Source organism: Danio rerio, chromosome 2 (assembly GCF_052040795.2).
Source record: "Danio rerio strain M-AB ecotype USA chromosome 2, GRCz13ab, whole genome shotgun sequence".
Lineage (NCBI taxonomy): Eukaryota > Metazoa > Chordata > Actinopteri > Cypriniformes > Danionidae > Danio > Danio rerio.
In genome coordinates this window covers 33,030,346-33,051,019 of record NC_141022.1, presented here as the reverse complement: position 1 = coordinate 33,051,019, position 20,674 = coordinate 33,030,346, and the positions used below count along the sequence as shown (strand labels likewise).

The 20,674-nt window shown below is 34.4% G+C and overlaps 1 protein-coding gene across 14 annotated transcripts in view; it reads right to left on the bottom strand.

Annotated features, from left to right (window-relative positions):
- The window catches only part of dlgap1a (discs, large (Drosophila) homolog-associated protein 1a), a 220,382-nt gene that overhangs the window by 15,402 nt on the left and 184,306 nt on the right, over positions 1-20,674 (bottom strand). For 13 of the 14 annotated variants that reach the window (XR_015477903.1, XR_015477901.1, XR_015477902.1 and 10 more), the window contains exons 7-8: positions 6,249-6,658; positions 2,834-2,913 (exon numbers count right to left, since the gene is read on the bottom strand). Coding sequence is in view for 11 of the 14 variants with exons in the window: in XM_087239897.1 (XP_087096023.1) it covers positions 2,834-2,913; positions 6,249-6,658 (490 nt within the window). In the remaining 3 variants the exon portion in view is untranslated. 14 annotated transcript variants of the gene reach the window in all.

Here is a 20,674-nt window from a genome sequence, read left to right as displayed (position 1 = left end):
AGACAAACAGCACCACTTAAGCGACCCACAAAAGAGGCTCATATAAAGCATACAGCAAGTGCTAATTTAATAAATTAACTTTGCAGACATGAAAAATGGATTTAAAAAAGCCTCATTTAAAGCTCTATTCCTGTCAACACTTCAGCAATAAAATAAACATGCTGCTCTTTAATAGTGATGCTCCACAATATCTAATGAAAGAGCTTTTGCTTGTGTCTGTCACAATGAAATGTAGCATAGTCTTATCCAAACCAACATGTAGGTCTTTTAGGATGCAGTATAATCTGTTGTTTACTGTGTAGTTTGCAACGTCAGAAGCACGTCTGCACAGTGCCTAAAAATACTGTTTAGCTAGGCAGTTTTTGAGCATCAGTGCTCTGGGATAATCCTGTCCCTGTTCAATAAGTTTAATAAAGTGAAAGTGTCTCCCTAATACAGTTTTCTTAATCCGTGATTTGAATGCACTCGCTCGCCATATGCAGCGTACAGCTGAACAAGATAAAACAATACTTTTCAGAAAGCAACAATATGCACTTCCACTAATCTCAGATTGAAGTAATTTGATAAAATGCACATGGATCAGACATGTTTTACAGCCAGTATATGAACTGAGTGGAAATACAGCACCAGAGTATACAAACCTCTTGTTATTACTCATTATACAGACATTTGATGCAGCCTCAGTCCACAAAATGGCCCATATAACTGCAGTGATGGAGCTCCGCATTAAAGAGTGGACTGACAAACATCAAGGCCATGATAAGTACAGTATTATCATATTTTGTATAACAAAAGTCATGCTTTTAAACATCTAATTTATATTCCAAAGCATCTTATATAATGTGATTAACATCAAGAAAGGAATAAAACTCTTTAAAAGACGGTAAGACATCTGAGTGTTGCGCATTTCCCACACACCAGTTTTGCTTTAAATAAAGACTTTTTAGAGTTGATGCTTAAAATAAATGTTTATAGCAACATTAAAGTCTGTTAAATTCTAAAATAAATTATATTCCGTTATACTGGCACTTTTATAGCTTTTTCTGTTTTCAATACTGTTCAATTTAAAAGAATTTGTTCTGAAGTGATAATAACTCAAAACTTTGAGTTACTTTACAATTTAGGCATATATATATTTACACATACACACACACACACACACACACACACACACACACACACATATATATATATATATGTATATATATATATATATATATATATATATATATATATATATATATATATATATATATATATATATATATATATATATATATATATACATATATATACACAGTTCAAGTCAGAATTATTAGCCCCCCTGTTTATATTTTTCCCAGTTTCTTTTGTTTAACAAATTTCTAAACATAATAGTTTTATTAACTCAATTATAATAACTGATTTATTTTATCTTTGCCATGATGTAATGCCTGGGTTAACTCGAAGAAGGCACAGGATCTCAGGATTATCAAAACACGTATATTTATTTACAAGACTTTACGAATATGAACACAGGAAGAACATAGCGTGAAGACAGACATCGATGTAGTGAGAAAACCAGACAATGGAGGAACTGAATACAAGGACTTAAATACGCATGAGGTTAATGACAATGATTGTAGACAGGGAATGAACAGGTGGAACAGATGAACATAACTAGTGGCGGGAACTGGAACAAAGGAGCACATGGTGAACATGACGAAAACAAACACGCAAGGGAGTCAGGTTGTGACAGATGACAGTAAATAATATTTTACTAGATAATTTTAAAGACACTTTTTTTAATACTAGTGGTAGCTTTTTTGTGTTTTACATTATTTCTATTGAGGTAATTTTACTTACCTGGCATCCCAAAACAACTGCAAGTGAGTGAGTAAAACTATATGGTGGTGTGGAATGTCAGTCAATACTTTTAACATGTATACTCTATATACAAGTAGGTGTATTACAAAATAGGGCAGACGATATAGAAAACCTTTCTTTTTGTAAGGAACAGAGAAATTGACTCTGATTGCACAAGTGGAAAATGGGCTACTTCTCATTCCTTTGGGCAGGTTTTGAGATGTCATTTGGCTGAAAAATTGTCTTGGACTTCTTGGACTTTGTTTGGCATCTCCACCACAGGAATATGTTTTTTTTAATGTACCAAAATATACTGCATGTAAAGACTTGAAATGTAACATTTTACCAATCAAATAGCTTGAGTTTTTGATTTTTGATGCTATTTGTCTTTGAAATAGCAAAACATTACCTAAAACAGCTGTTTAAGAGAATATAGATGGGCCCTGTTTACACCTTTATTGCATTTGTTTTGAATCTGATCACAGGCAGACAACACGTTTTCATGTTATTTCAATCTATCTCTTTTGTCCAGCCTTAATGGATTTCCTTGAGTGGAGGCTCTATGATTGTATCTTTTATGTTTTGATGTAGTATTATTAAATATGTCCATGCAATTTACACACTGAAAGAAGTTTTACACAGTAAAGCAGATTTAGTTTATGATCTTATTGCTGCAAAACTACACAGAACACTGTGCGTTTATGTTTAAATCAGAACATGTTTCTACCTTCAAACCAAACTTATGATTTTAAACAACAGTTTAAATCCCATTTGGTTAGTGCTCATCAATAACATATCATGTTACGCTTAAGAAGTAGGTCAGCATATGGAGAGCATGTAGTCTTTAGTGGCTATTTGAACACATTTTACCACATAAAACATTTGTGAAAGCAATACAGTCAAATGCATTGTCAAGTATTTAACACTTTGTAAGTAGCTTAGCAAAAATGCATCTGAATACTAGATGTAAATAGGGCCATAAGCTCACCCATGCTCCTCTTCAACCTGAACGCCCACTGACTGGAACTTGGACTGGTCCTCCAGCTCCTGCTCCTCTGGGCCGTCCACCTGTTTAAACACATAATACACTAAACCTTATTCACACACATTTGAAGAAACATCTATAGCATGGGTTTGTGTATTGAAATAAAAAGCCAAGCTTGTGCATGACTTGTATGAATAGGTGTTATTTTAAGGATCTACACTATTTTTTTTAAAGAAGCATATTTTGCTTACAAACGCCAGATATTTTTGATGAAAAATATATTAAAAATTGTAAAACTGTGAAATATCATTACTATTTATATTAACTGTTTTATTGATGAATGTAGTTTTTATTTGTTATTATGTCATTTTACGTATCCCTATGATTTAAAGCTGAGTTCTTAGCATAATTATTTTAGTCTTTAGTGTCAGATAATCTCTAAGAATTAATTCTAAAACAGTATGATGCTATTTTGATCAAGAAACATTTCTTATTATTATGTGTTGAATACTGTTTTGCTAGAAACTCATACAGTACCATTCAAAGGTATCATTCAAAATGTGTCCCTTTAATCAAGGACACTTTAAATTGTTTAAGAGTGAAACTTAAGACATTTATACTTTGATTTTGAACCCTTTTTAATCAAAGAATTCAAAAAAAAAAAAAAAAAAAAAAAAGGAAAATGTATCACAAAAAATCTTCCAAAAGGGATGAAATTATGGCCATCACAAAAATTACTGACCCAAAATTACATTTTCAGTTTTTAGTGAAAATGTGAAAAATGGCTTAACATGAAAGATGATTAAAAGGCGTAACTGTGCAATGTTCAGTGTGCTGTTTTCACTCACTCTTTCAGAAGTAATCACTGTGTGGCTTTCACACTGCATAAGGAAAACACTGTGCTATGAAACCCATTCATTGTTGTTGTACAAACCAAATGCTGAAAAACATTTTAATGGACTATTCTTGTTCCTGCTGTTTGCAATAATGCTACTTAACTATTATGGTAATGTTAAAATGGCGCCTCTCAACTGAACCACTGTCACTAAAATGTGAGGTAGCACTTGTATATAATGGTCCATTAGTTAATGTACTTACTAACCTTAACTAAGTATCAATAATCTCGCAAAGCATCCATTAATCATAGTTCAACATTAAATAATGCATTATTCATGTCCATAATCGTGCTTGTTAACATTACTTAATGCACCATGAATTAATTTAAACTTAAATTTGACCTAAACAACATTAACTAACATTAACAAAGATGAATAAATGCCATAACAAATGAATTACTAATAGTTTGTTCATGATAGTAATCCCATTAACTAACATGAACTAATGGACCTATTTTTTAAAGTGTTACCAAACGTGATTATTTTATTTACAGACGTTTCTTTATCTGTATAATTCAAGTTAATAAGTTACATTTAAAAATTATCACACAATTCTTACTTATTTTTTAATAAAACTATTACAAAGCAACTTCAATTTTGTGTCCAGAATATTTGATTTCTGTTTTGGCCCAGAATATTCATTTTGGTGCAACCCTGGATTCCAACATTAGACCATCTATAGGAATTTCTAAAGGATCATGTGACACTACAAACCAGACTAATGATGTTTTGAACCACAGGAATAGATTACATTTTAAACATTTAATCAGAAAACAAAATAAACCTTCTGAAACTGGATCTTTGTTCTTCAGTATTTAAGACTTTTTAATGATGAGGGGTTTGTCTTGTGTTCAGGTTGTTATGTATGTGCTGTTTGATTTGTTATTTTAATTAGTATTGATTGTGTTCCACACTTTGGGCACTGTTGTGTTGTAAAAAATGTGCTATAGAAATAAACAACAACAAGAACAACTACTACAACTAATCTTTTCGCAATTTGAACTTTATTTGGTAACACTTTAAAGTAATGGTCCATTAGTTAATGTTAACTAATGCACAATACAAGCTATTATTAATATATTTAACATGGTATTTATTCATGATTGTTAACATTAATTAATGTTATTTAAGTTAAATTAACTAGTTAACAAGCAAAATGTTGGATGTTAATGCATTAGTTAATGTTAAAGATGATTAATAAATGCTTTACATGATTATTCATGCTTAGTTAATGTTAGCAAAAATCTTAACTAACATTAACTAATGGAGCAGTGTTACCCTTTATTTCTGCTAAGGAACCCCAACCTTGGTGAGCAGAACATGCTACTTTTTTTCCAAACATAAAAAAAAAAGTTTACTGTTGTTTACATTAAATGAACACCATAAGTAAGTGAGTATTGTGTAGGACAAAGGCACCAGTGCGCTCACCACACATCAGCTATAGAGGGAGTGGAGAGACAGTGATAGAGCCAATTTGGTGGATGGTGATATTTGGGAGGCCATGATCAGTAAAGGCTGATATAGGGATTTTGGCCAGGACACCGGGGTAACACCGCCACTCTTTACAAGAAGTGCCATCGGATTTTTAATGACCACAAAAAGTCAGGACCATAGTATAACATCTCAACTGCAAGATGGTGCTCACTAACAGTATAGTGTCCCCTTCACTTTACTCGGGCATTAGGACTCACACAGACTGCATGTTAAATGCCCCCTACTGGCCTCACTAACACCACTTCCTACAGCAACCTAGTTTTCCCATGTGGTCTCCCATCCAGATACTGACCAGGCTCAGCCCTGCTTAGCTTCAGTGAGTAACCCAGTCTTGGGCTGCAGGGTGATATGGCTGTGGTATAAGTGGATATTACTACTACTGTAGATAAAAAGAGCACTTTTGACTAGGGTTATCACGATACCACCAAATTATGCCATAATACTATACCAGCTGAAGTATTACGATACCAAGTATATTTTGCTTTTGACGCACGTCACTTCACTTCAAATGGTATTTGTTTTTATGGTTATTTTGTAGATAACTGACCAACAAAAATACATTAAATTAAGATACAAATTAAGTCAAACAAAATTAGTTACAAGAAGAGATTTTTTCAATAGAATATTTAGTAAAAATATTGCTTTCTAAGTGTTTCCTCTTGCTATTTTGGGGTTTTCTCATCTATTGTATTTTTTTTTCAGTCTTATCTGTTAGGAATCCAAAGTAATTACAAATTTCACTTCAGTGAGTTAACAATGTAGTTAAATCATATTCACAGGAACAGAAATGAACAGATTCGGATGTGTGTTTGAAGCATCAGTGGAACAGAGTGTTACAATTACAATAAAGTAGTCTATTGATTATTTGCTGGCACAAATGTGTAAGCATTTTAGTGTCTTTTCCACATGCTATCAACTATTGTTGAACCGTTATTGACGATACTACCATTTACAAATCTCAGATGTACCGCCAGTATGTTGTAGCCATAGTATTACAGTGCTACTGAAGTACCCTACTTCTGACTCACCTGAATGCCAATAGAAAGGCACCTGCTCTTCCTGAGCACATCGCGTCGGACGTCCTCCAGGGCTGGTATGGGAATGGGGACAGGCACGGGCACAGGCAGGGGAAGTGGTGAGGGCGGGGCAGTGCTGATGGTCATGGTGCTGTTGCTGACGTGTTGACTGGCGGGGCCGTGGATCTGAGCGTTGGCCGCCTCTATGGCTGCCGTCAGCGCCTTCATACTGTCAATACTCTCAGTGGAATTACTCAGGCCGGAGTGGAGCACAGGTTCACCCCTCGTCCCGGGACCGTCCATATAGGCATCCTGCGCAGACTCTGTGCTGCTCTGAGCGGTGATGGAGATGAAGGGTTTGGTGGAGGTGCGGGGAGGAACTGGTGGAGGAGTCTTCTTGTAGGTGGTGATACATGATGATACTGGAGACAGAGAAGAGCACTTTATTAATTTCACTGAGGCTTCTATAAATAAGAAATATGGATAAAACATGGACTTACTTATATTAAAAAGGATATAAGCAGTTGAGTTTAGTTTAAAAAATGTTTATGGAAATAAACATCAGTGTTTTTTTATAAAGTGTCAGGATAAATAATACACATTTACAAAGAAAGTCCCACTATGACATCAAGCAATTCTTTCATTTATTCATTCGTTCGTTCGTTCATTCCTTTGTTCATTCATTCATTCATTCGTTCATTCATTCATTCATTCTCCTTCGGCTTTGTCGCTTATTTATCAGGGATCGTCACAGTGGAATGAACCATCCACATCAAGTAATAACTAATGTATATATTTTTTTCAGAAATTGCTTCACATTATCACATTTTGACCTGATGACATTATCTGACAACTGCCTTCAATTACAATACGTCAATTACAAATGTAAACGTTTCTGTAAGACAGTCAAGCAATGTTTTGCTTTAAATCAGTGAGAAGACTCGGCGCAGACCACGCTTCAGCATGACTCTCTGTGCTAATCTTCTGCCAGCAAACAAGTCTTTGCACAAACCATGGATTTGCATCAGATTTGTCTCACAAACTTTTTCAGGTCAAGCTTAAATGCCATGAGGAGCGGTCTGTGATCCAGCAACAGATGCGACCCAAGATGGAGCAGCAAATTTCCACAGCTTTCCGACAGTCTTTACAATGATCTCAATTACTGTATAGTATTAATACACTGCAGGTTTGGTAATTCAATAACCAAATCAGACGTAGGCCTGTCACAACAATCAATATATTGACTTATCGTGCAATACTTCAAGATGACCTCAACAATTTTTGCCGCTGCAATAAATATTTACAAAATCACAAGTAACGTTAAAGCCATTTTACAACGATGTTTACATTCAACTTCACTAGGGTCAAAGTTTATAATTGGGCATTTACCTGATAGGACATTTAACACTATATATAAGTGGACAATTTACCTGTTTAACATCAAGTTATAGAATCTAAATAACTGTAAGAATGCTAAGTGTTTATAATAATGAATTTTCTCAGACTCAAAGCTCTAACTAGAGCATCAAAACACAGTGGAACATGAAATACACAAAAGGTAAGAATGATAATAATAACAAAAAATACAGATTAAAAGAAAGCCTCATAAGTTATAAGCAATAATAAAAAGATGAGATTTAAGAAGTTTCTTAAAACAGTACAGGGAACTGGCATTCCTGATGTTTGTGGGGTGCACAATTTAGGTGCATGATAAGAGAATGCCCTACCTCATGGTGCTAAGTTTGCAACGAGGCTGAAACAAGCCCCGAAGCGGAACGTAGATTACAAGAGGAAGAGGAGGTAGATATAAGATCACTTATATAATCAGGAGCAGAACTGTGAACAGCTTTATAAGTTAAAATCAAGGTTTTAAAATCGATGCGTGGCTTAACAGGCAACCAGTGTAACTGTTGAGTACAAGAGTAATGTGAGAGCGAGATGATGTGTGAGTTAACACACGTTAAGTTGTTAAGTTCGCGATCTATGACCCCCCAAATAAATGAACTGTAAGCGTTTAGTGAGGTTTCATAGGGATTCACTTTTTCTTGTTTGTTTTTGTGTTTTATCACCACTTAACATGTCAAGCACGCCAAGCCAACAAATGACACCAGTAAGATATCATATTCTATAATTGACTATGCTTTATTAATGCATTGATACAAAATCGTACAAGCTCTTGTGGAGATAACAATGTTTCTAACTATCAAACAAGACCTAAAATAAATAAACATAACAAATTTGAAGTTTTAAGAAAAAGAAAAATCTAAATAAAACAATTAGAATTTCAGTTTTGAGGTCCGATGACTTTCTCTAATAACAGACTTAAATGATCAATTATAAATTCTGTCATAATAATTAGTGTCATTTTTTTTATCTTAAACCTTTTAAATATTTATATTCAAAATAATTAAGACAAAATAGTCAAAACTGACTACAATTGTACATTTTATGTCATATTTGAAGTAATTATCTACTAAACTAAATATATAATAATCTTTTTTATTATTATATGTAGTCTATATATATATAAAATATAACTATTAGCCCCCCTGATTTTTTTCCTTTTTTTTTATATTTCTCAAATGATGTTAAACAGAGCAAGGATTTTATACAGTATGTGTGATAATATTTTTTTTTTTCTTCTGGAGAAAGTCTTATTTGTTTTATTTTGTCTAGAATAAAAGCTATTTTTAATTTTTTAGGTCAAAATTATTAATCCCTTTAGGGTATGTTGTTTTTGATAGTCTATAGAACAAACCATCATTATACTATAACTTACCTAATTACCCTAAACTAATATAAATAATTATGAGACTACACATAAATCAAAAAACATTTTATAAAATATTTTAAATTACAAATCCCCATTAGGAATTCCATGCTTTTAAAGTAAAACATGAAAGCAAAAATAGGAAAAAATATTATTCAAAAGTTTTTTTTTTTAATCCTTAGTTTTCTTTTTCCCACAGTATTACATAACCAGCAAAGGCCACCGTACAGTGGTATACCATTCAATGCTTTCCTCTTAATTTCCTTTTTTAATCCTTTAAAAATCCTTCTGACAGAGTGCATGAGTACTTTACATCATGCTCAAATTCTCTTATTAACCTAGTTATGGAAGAATGCTATTATATCAGCAGTCCATCTGTTGACATTGAAAGTGTAATCATGAAGTGCTGGCGGTTGACACGGTGCACTCGTTTCCTTTAGCGCTTCACTTCAAACACAGAAACTGGCCCTCAGACGAATCATGAAGCCACTAATGGATGTCAGCGTGAGCTGCAGATAGAGAGGTGTGTGCTGGAAGATAAACATGGACAGAGGCGTTTCTTTTGCTTTGAGCTCTTCCAAACATCCACAAGGAGGCGATGTAGAGCGAGACACAGGGCAGCTGTTAATGTTCTGTCTGATTTCACTGCCTCATGCCAGAAATGCATATTGATTTGTCATGTTTTACACTTATAATTAATCATTTGGTATGTGCTTTCACAGTTGGTTAGATGATCCATTTATATTATCTATTTAAATAGTTTAATGCAGAAATATTTTTAACACATTTTTAAACATAAAGGTTAAAAATATTTTTAATAACAAATTTATTTAGTATTTTCTCTGAAAATAGTACAAAAAATTTACAAGGTATTTTGCAAGATACTACAAGATTCAGCTTTAAGTGCAATTTAAAGGCTTACCTATGCAAGTTATGTTAAATAGTCAAGTCCCAGTGACTTGTTCTGTAGCCATTTGAAAAAAAAAAAAAAAAAAGAATACACACTTTATTAGATACAACTTACTAGTACTGAGTTGGACACCCTTTTACCTTAGGAACTGCCTTAATTCTTCGTGGCATAGACTCAACAATACTGGGAATATTCCACAGAGATTTTGGTCCATATTGACATGATAGCATCACGCAGTTGCTGCAGATTTGTCAGCTGCACATCCATGATGCGAATCTCCACACCACATCCCAAAGGTGCTCTAATGGATTGAGTTCTGGTTACTGTGGAGGCCATTTGAGTACAGTGAACTCTTTGTCATGTTCAGGAAACCAATCTGAGATGATCCTGAAATGATCCATTTATGTGATCCTGCTGAAAGTAGCCATCAGAATATGGGTACACTGTGGTCATGAAGGGATGGATTGAAGTAGGCTGTGACGTTGACATGATGATCAATTGGTACTTATGGGCCCAAAGTGGGCCAAGAAAGTATCCCCCACACCATTACACAACCACTATCAGCCTGAACCATTAATACAAGGCAGGATGAATCAGTGCTTTCATTTTGTTAATGCCAAATTCTGACTCTACCATCCGAATGTTCCAGCTAAAATCGAGACTCATTAGACCAGGCAATGTTTTCCCAATCTTCCATTGTCCAATTATGTTGAGCCTGTGCAAATTGTAGTCTTATTTTTTTTGTTCTTAGCTGACAGGAGTGGCACCCGGTGTGGTCTTCTGCTACTGTAGCTCATCTGCCTCAAGGTTCGATGTGTTGTGCATTTAAAGATGCTCTTCTGCATACCTCGGTTGTAACGAGTGGTTATTTGAGTTAATGTTGCTTCTATCAGCTGGAACCAGTCTGGCTATTCTCCTCTGGCCTCTGGCATCAACAAGGCATTTGCGGCCACAGAACTGCCACTCACTGGATATTTTTTCTTTTTTGGATGATTCTCTGTAAACCCTAGAGATGGTTGTGCGTAAAAATCCCAGTAGATCAGCAGTTTTTGAAATACTCAGACCAGCCCGTCTGGCACCAACAACCATGACACGTTCAAAGTCACTTAAATCACCTTTCTTCCCCATTCTGATGCTTAGTTTGATCTGCAGCAGATCATCTTTACCAAGTCTACATGCCTAAATGCAGTTGCTGTCATGTGATTGGCTGATTAGAAATTTGTGTTAACGGGCAGTTGGACAGGTGTACCTAATAAAGTGGCCGGTTAGCGTATATGTGTGTGGGTGTGTGTATATAGTAGCCAAACTAAGAGAAATTAGCCTTTTTCCAGACGAAAAAAAAATATGAAAGAAAAAATGCAATAAAGTGAAGGATTTCCTTGATCTGTTAAACATCACTTGATTATGTAACCCTAACCCTAAATATTTGGGAATATTTGAAGAACAAAAGTTTCACAGGAGGGCTAATAATTTTGACTTTAACTGTATATAAAGAAAACAGAAAGATAATAGAAAGAAGATTTTAGAGGGTAGACTATTAGATTTAGATGGAAGACATCGAAAATATAAGAAAGTGAGTGATAGAGGACCATATATATTTTGATGCAATAAATATATATTTATATGTCACTGTATGCTCAGTGTATGTATGTGAAAAATCAAGGATTAATCAAGGGTTAATAAGAATAAATCAGTTTTGTAAGGAGCTCAGATTTTTTATTTATATTAAAAATGAACGCGTTTATTTTTAGACTCAATTTATCCACAGCAAAAGAGACATTGCAGAAAATGCAAGAGTCCATTCACTCATGTTCATGTATTTATTAATGCTTTGTATCTGGAGAGACTCTAAACAGAAGTAGCATTTTTCAGAGAGGACGTCTGAATCATGTTATTGTTTATAAAGAATTTTTCATGAGAGAGAAATGAATGAGATATCACCAGACTGATATTCAGTTTCAATGTGAAGAGTTTTTCTGAGCTACTCAAATGGCCTTGGGTCTTTGCGAAGGGAGACTTGACAGTTAAAAGAGTCAAGATACTGTATAAAAGCATTACTGTGCATTATTTGTACATTATGATACCAGTCATGCTGAACACACACACACATGCCCACGCACAAACACACATGAAACCTTTAACAATAATTTATAGTTCTTTCAGAGGCTCTGTTTTAACACTAATAAAACACAATTATGACATACAACGTCATATATGCAAATGTATAAAATATTAAAAATTCTCCCATAAATTAAATGCATATAAAAAATAACTAAATATTTCAGCCCAAAACATTTAAAAGTACAAACAAATTCACAATTTTTGCATCGCACTTTTGACTTCATCACATAATTATAATTGAAAAGCTACATTTCGGCTTTTTGTTTAAACATCTGTTTTAACTTGCTTCTGCATAATGATTTTTTTTTTCAAATCTCATAATTACAACTTAATTACTTCCATTCAGTTTTGTCATTATGACTATCATAATTATGTTGACTGTCATAATTGTCATGTAAATTCACTTCAGACACAAACTTAAATGTCAGAGCATAATTATGAACGTGTATTAACAGTTGCGAATGTCATGATTAGACTTTTTCATTAATATTACGTTTCAGTCAGAATTACGAGGTTTTGTAATTACTCAAAATTATTTAACTTTGTTTCTTAATTTTGAATTTTAATTTGTCATAACTTACATGAATATGTCATTACTTTGATTTCCCAGAACTTAAAGAGACAGTTGACCCCAAAAATTAAAATGGCCATCATTACCTAACCTCCCAAATGATCACTTCAGTTCTGATAAATGAATAGCTATAAATGAAAAACATACAATGTATTCACCCTCAAGTGCTTTCAAACCTTTATGAGGTTTCCTTTGTTGAACACATGGAATTATTCCAACAGTCTAGGAGTCTCAAACTCAAATTGGCAGGGGGCCATACCAGTGGCTGACAATTCATAGGAGGGCTGTTTTAACATTTCAGCACAGAAAAAAATGGAAACCTGATGTAACTGATGCGCTCAGACATTCTTCCCCAGAGTATCATAGCTCTTTTTTTTTGTTTCTCGTTGTACATATTGAAGGGGTAGTTTAAATTGCTATGAAAATACCAAAGGTGGGAGTAAGTCACATAAGTCACAAGCAAGTCTTGAGTCTAGTCTTCAAGTCTCAAGCAAGTCAAGCCAATTTTTGTCAGACTCAAGTCAAGTCAAGTCAAGTCGAGTCACTACTTATCTCAAGTCAAGTCAAGTGAAGTCAAGTCATAGCTTGGTCTATCAAGTCACTTTCAAGTTAATAAATTTTTTTTTTTTACTTGGTTTTGTATGGAATGCATAATATATAACAAACGGTTAGTTATTTAACAAAAAACAAGTTTTGAGTCATTTAACTCGTCCAATTCAAGTCTCAAGTCATGACAGTCAAGTTCAAGTTAAGTCAACTCTTTTTTGCATATGTGTCAAGCAAGTCTCAAGTCCTAAACTTTGCGAATGAAGTCTGACTTAAGTCAAGTCAGGTGACTCGAGTCCCCCATCTCTGAAAAATACCACAATTTAATAATAGACATAATAATAATTTTTATTATGTCCCAATCAATTTTTGCTTAACCAAAAGTTTAACAGATAGCATAAAACAGCAGAATGCGATTTGGGTAACTTTATTGACTTTACTAGAAATTGTTCTTCTCAATATCTTTTTTTTTTTTGGTTAAACAATAACAAAGAGGAGAAAAGTATGTAAATATTCATATTTACTTTAACATGTTTAATTTAGTCAGCAGTAAAATATTACTAATGCCCATTTTTATACAATTCTTAACATTCATTTGAGGAAAATCTATTAATGAGAGATTTGAATCGAATATCAGCAAAGTGATTTACACCACCAGTATAACGTGTTAGCCATAAAGAGATGTTTGTACAGCAAAATACAGGTGGTATAAATCCAAAATCAAATGTCCCTTGAATATTTACAAAAATAGAGCTTTAGTAAAAAAAAGAGGACTTACAGACATATTTCAACATTTAAATCAGCCCCAGAAATAATTTGTTAGTGTGTGGGAATGCAAAAATAAGATATGCCAAAGTAAAATGAATGAATTAATAATAATAAAAAAATTTGTGGATGCCACTGTACATACACCATGCTCTCAACTCACACAATCCAAAAAAAAAAAAACATGACTTATTTGAGCCCATCATATCTAGTTGAGGACAAGCATGTGCTCCTAAGCAATAACAGTCTGCAAATCAGATGCTGCTCCAGAGATTTCCGTCATACGCTCTCATTTCACCCCCTCCTCTAATCATCGCACTCTTTTCAAGCTCCACCTGGGTTTGTAGTGATACTGGGGATCACTAAAGCTGCATTATAACTGCAAAGCATGATTGTTTTTGTATAATTTCCAGCGAGACTCTTGCTGATTGTGCCTTTATCTCGGCCATTTGTCGTTGTTCCACCAAATGTTTAACAGGAGTGTTTGACAATTACTTTCAAAAGGGAACTAATAATCGATGCTACAACAACTTGGGGGAGGAGAACAACTGATTGTTTTGACTGTATGAATAGTCAGTTGGATTAGGGTTTCCTATTTGCTGGACCGATAAGCAATTAGGAGACTTCAAACTGGTAGACACGAGTGCAGCCTGAATGTTTTTTTCCCCCGCATCAGTCACCTATGATACCTAGAGAAAGTAGAAAGCATCTCAAAGACACTCAAATCACAGGAATAATGCAAACTGCTCACTAATAACTTTACTCATTGGTAAATATAATATTTGACAACCGGGCAATCAAATATGTAATCCTCCTGCCGACACTGGACAACAATTTATTAAACTTGGCACGGCTCAGTCGGAAGCATCGCTGAAAGCTTCCATCGCCCAGGTATAGTTTCTATGAGAGTTTATGAACTCACAGAGCTGGGTGCACTTCTGAAAAGATCTAGTGGCTCCAAACGAATTGACATTGTTTTTCAGCCTTATTAAAGCACATAAACACAGCTATTCTCTCAATAAAATCCATGTTAGCCATTTAGCAATGAAGCTAGAGTCATCGGGCAGAATGAAGCGAGTAAACTCAAAATGTTCAAAATAGCGCAATTCATTTGCGTGTGCCACATCTGGTATAAACACAGCATAAGTGTGTTGTTTTGATTGTTAAACTTCTATATATGTTGTATATACAGTATGCATCTATCATTTCTGCATAAGTGGTCATAAGGCCCAATCCCAATTCTACACCTTCCCCTCACACCTACCCCTTGGTTTGCGCATTCACGTGAAAGGGTGTGGATGTCCCAAATCTCTTTAGCTTGAAGGGGTACGGCTAAGGGGAAGCTCTTGAAAAGGAGCTTTTTCAGCACCACACTAGAAATCAAGAGGTACAAAAATTTCTCAGAATACACCAACTACAATGGCAGCATGGCTACACACGGAAGTAAGGAGATGCACAAATTAGTATTTTTTGTCCTTATTACACATTTTTACAATACAATACATTAACGGTTTTTACCGTCATGTTAAAAAAAAATGAAAAGAAAAATTAATACCAAAAATAACACAACTGGAATAATTATGAAGAGATTGTAATGACTTATGATGGCGTGTGCAGGTGTTGTAATGCTGTCGCATTTCTTAGGGGTAACTTTTGAAGCCCTTCCCCATTACACTCTATTTCAAGGGCCAAGGGAAAGGGGTTGGGGTAAAAAAACAATAGAATTGGGAATGGGCCTTTCTCTCTCTCCCCCAGAGTTATTTACAAATTATAGAAGCCAATGAGTTCCAAAAAGTAATTATTAGTGGATTAAAATGTGCTAATTTGTGTATTTGTCACATATTTTCCAAATTACCCTTCAAAATCCTTGAGGGATTAAACAAAAAATTAATTACATTAAATTAAAAAGCCATGTACTGTACAGTATGTAAAAAGCTAAATGACTGAAATGTAAATGTGAAGCGCAGACATAGGCTGAGCTTGCACTCCTGCTGGTGCGCAGTGTAAACACAAACACACAAAAACACACACCGTATATCACAGACTTAATATAAAGATTGGAAAAACTTTAAAAATGTAAACTGTGGTCAACTCTAGCTTTTACTATAGCACAAAAAAATAAATAAATAAATAAAAAAAGGAGTAAAAGATGTTTCTGACAAATCTCTTTAGTTGATGATGTTGATATATAAAACACACAAATATTGTACCCTAATTGTAGCAACTGCTAATTATGTGAACACTTTTACTTAATTACTAATGTCAATATGAGTAAACAGCAACATGCAAAAAAAGGGAAAGAAAAGAGTAATGCTTTTAGTATATGACTACATATTTGCTTTCTGGATTTTGAAAGATGCTTCAAGTAAACAATATGTTAGAAGATTTTAGCCTCAGCTGGATAACTGTTATTGTTTAAATTATTTAAATGTCACATGCTGTTCAAGGTCAGATTTGGCTCTGCAAACAAGGAGTATAATTTGGGCCAAAAAACTATAGATGGCTGTTAGATTTCTGGATTGCAATGCCTTTTATCAGCTTGTTCATGCTTTTATCAGCAGCAGAGTGGATTACTTTAAAGGCATCCTCACGGGCCTTCCCAAAAAGACAGTCAGATAGTTGCAGCTCATCCAGAACACTGTGGCCAGGAATCTGACCAGAACCAGAAAAACAGAGCACATCACGCCTGTCTTCAAGTCTTTACACTGGCTCCCAGTTACATTCAGAATCGATTGTAAAGTATTATTACTTGTCTATAAGTCACGAAATTGTCTAGGACCTCAATATATTACAGATATGCTCACTGAATACAAACCTAACAGATAACTCAAATCTTTAGGATCATATAAACTAAAAATTCCAAAAGCAGGGTGAATTGGCCTTCAGCTACTATGCTCCCTGCTGCTGGAATCAGCTTCCAGAAATGATCAGATGTGCTCCAAGATTAGGCACTTTCAAATCAAGACTGAAAACAGATCTGTTTAACTGTGCCTTTACTGAATGAGCACTGTGCTACGTCCGACAGATCGCACTATTATGTCTTTTATTTTCTTTTTCATTATTTTATAACCTATTTTAACACGTTTTAAATCCTTTTTATAATTTGATTTTATTTTCTTATACTTGTCTCTTTTATTCCTGTTTATGCAAAGCACTTTGAATTGCCACTGTGTATGAAATGTGCTATATAAATAAACTTGCCTTGCCTACAATTAAGATCATATTTGGTGGTCTGTGGCATCTTAAAGTTTTTTTTTTTTGCTTTAGACTGTGTAAAAGGTGTAAAAATATGTGTTTAAGCATTTAACCCTTGACCTTTTTTCACTGTCAGCATTTGCAATGTGTCATTTTTGCTTTGACCCTGAACTCAGAGGATGAGGTGAATGATTCGCTCATAGACAAAATCAATGCGAATCTGTCGCCTGTCTGTCCTACAATGACAGTACACTCATGCTCTTAAACACTCACACAGGCCTGTTTCGAAAGACCCGCTTAATTTATCCACCCAAACTCTCTTTCAAACCTGTAGATTATGAATTATGTTCAACATACATTTTCGCAAGTGTCTGTATGCATATTAAGCGGCCGTAAGGCAGGATACTGGAGATAAATGCTGGGTCTAACTAGTATTTATCATCATTCTTCCCCAGTTGATTGATTACACAAAGACTTGCAAATATTTTTATATTGCATGTTTTCTAAAATGTTGTTTAAAAGGGCAAACAATGCATTATTTTATTCAACAAGTGATAATTTGCATTTATTTCCAGCACAAACATCTAAACAAAAAGAATAGCATATTTTCACTCCATAATTCAGAAAATGCAGGGACAAGGAAATAAAAAATAAAAAACCTTTCTGTTAAGATAAAAATATTCTATACAATTATATAGAATTATATATGAACAAATTATATATGAACATATCTTTCAGTAAAACCTTCAGAATTTCATATGAATAAAACTGTAAAGTTTGATGTTTTTAAGAGCTACTGAAATGGAGATGTATCGCTTACTGCACAAAAAACTCCTTTTGAGAACACACACTTTAAAAATGTACAGTTGTATATGCAAAAATACTTCACCTTTATGTGAAATTGTAATTTTTATTTTTTATATTTATCAAGTGTTGTTTACTTTTCAACACATTTAAACATAATAGTTTTAATAACTACATTTTCTCTTTGCCACAATGACAGTACATATATTATTTTGATAATTGATTTGTAAGATACTAGTATTCAGCCTTGCAAGTGCAATTATAAGAGCCCCTATTATGCATTATAAAAAGGTCATATTTTGGTTTTGAGGTCTCCAACAACATGCTGTTATGCATCCAAGGTCAAAAAACACTTTCATTGTCTTATAATATGCATGAATTTTTATCTAATTATCCTAACAACTCCTATATGATTTGTTCAGCAATTAATTTGTTCCCAAACCCCAAAGCAACGACAAACTGCAATGGATTGCGAGCTCGCAAACACATTTAAATCTGTAAACAAAGCGGTACGCACCACATTTTCAATGCGGCTTTAGAGGCAATATGAGAATATAAAGAGTTAGCCAGATACAGTACAAGCCCCGTGGAGTGATTACAAGTAACAAAACTCAATTAAATACATATTTTGCGAGCTAGAGAAAACAAGGAGGCAACCATTTTAAGCGCACATAAGTTACTTACATTTGTAAAATGTGACCTAGTAGTTATATACATAACATAATCCCAACCAAACTAAAATAAATAAAACTCTGTAGAAAGCGGCACGGTGGCTTAGTGGTTAGCATTGTCGCCTCACAGCAAGAAGGTCGTAAACTGGCCATGTAGTGTGTGTATAAATGTGACTGTGTATGGGTGTTTCCCAGTGCTGGGTGGCGGGTATCTGCTGCATAAAACATGCGTCAGAATAGTTGGCCATTCATTCTGCTGTGACAACCCCTGATAAATCAGGGAAGGAGTCAAATGAATGAATAAATGACTCTCTAGAAGAAATTTATTATAGGACATATGAAAGATTTTCTTGCTGTTAACATGCTATTACTGGGGAATTATTAGAAAAGCATAAAAGAATTCACAGGCCAATAATTTAGTCTTCAGCTGTATAGTTGTAATTGAAATCCAGACTTAAACTGATCAAATCAATACAAATAACTTGCACTTTCTATGTTTTCTTTATTCTAGACTGCAACACCAAAAAATGTCCAAAATCTCAAAATTTAGATCTTTTTCAAGGACAAATTCCTCTATGCCCAGCTAATCAGCGTAATCCTGAGTGATTCAGAAGACCACAAAAGAAGCCGTCCGCTCTGGACAGACATCTCTTGGTTTTATTCTGATATCTAAAGCTGCCAAAGTGTTTAATGCGGTCTAATTCGTCCCAGATGAGACCTGAGAGGGAAAAAGAGGGAGCTCAAGAGGGAAAAGAGAGCGCTGGCTGTCGTTTTACCCCATGAGAGGCAATTAACACAATCCGTCTGGCTAAAAAAGCACACGGGCGGCCATTCGAGAAGAAAGGTCAAGCACTATCCAAACTGTGGGTCCCAGAGCGAAACTTTGACCGACAATTTCTCACACACAAATCTGGTGACTTTCTGCTTTGTGTTTATCAGTGTAAAATGAGAAAAAAGTCATTTACGTCATTTTACTTAATCACTTAAGAAACTTTAGCAAGATTTAAAGGGACAGTTCACAAAAAATGAAAATCTACTCACTATTTACTCCCTGTATTTGTTTCAAACCTTTATGACTTTCTTTCTTCTGTTGAACACTAAAGAAGATGTTTTGAAGCAACCTGAAAGCTTGAACACTGACCTTCACAGTAGGAAACCCAATGAATATGGAAGTCAGTGGTTTCCAGCTTTCTTCGAAATATCCTCTTTAGTGTTTACAAGTGAAGGGTGAGTAAATGATGACAGAAATTTAATTGGATTCCATTTATTGGATTTTCCTAGTATTAGTACATTTACTTTATTAGTATTTATATAGTTTCTAATAAGAATTATGTTCATTTATGCAAATAAATATGTCTGCTTGGAAAAATGAAGAACGCAAAATAATGTATAGCTAGGTTTATTAGGAAAAAATAATTGTATGTATTGTTCAGACCATCATCTAACTCATGTTTAGAAGTTTAGGAGTACAGTATATAATTGTCACAATCACCAGCAATCTAACTCTCATTGATCGCTGAAGAACATTCACATTCACACGGACTACAATCTTGTCTCCATACAAACTACAAGTCCTGTCATGCACCACACACAGACACACACACCTGTTCCAAGTCTCCTTTGATTTGACTCACACAGCTAAAACTGCTCATGTACTGATTACACTCACATACAGTTGAAATCAGAATTATTAAAACCTCTTTGATTTTTTTTTTAAATATTTCCCAAATAATGTTTAACAGAGCAAGGAAATTTTCACAGTATGTCTGATAATATTTTTTTTTGTCTGGAAAAAGTCTTATTTGTTTTATTTCGGCTAGAAATAAATTTTGTAAAAAACATTTTTGGGTCAAGAATATCAGCTTTTTTCCCCTCGATAGTCTACAGAATATTACAAAGCGTTCCCTGGTATAGTTTTCGTGTTCACCCTGTCTGTAGCCTGTACCGATCATCTGCCTGTTTTCTGATGACACCTCCGTATTTCCTTGTTTGTACCTGTTTGAGCCTGTTATTGATCATTGCCTGTCTCACCACTATTCTTAATAAAACCTGCATAAGGGCTCTCACTCCATTGTCACTCGCCTC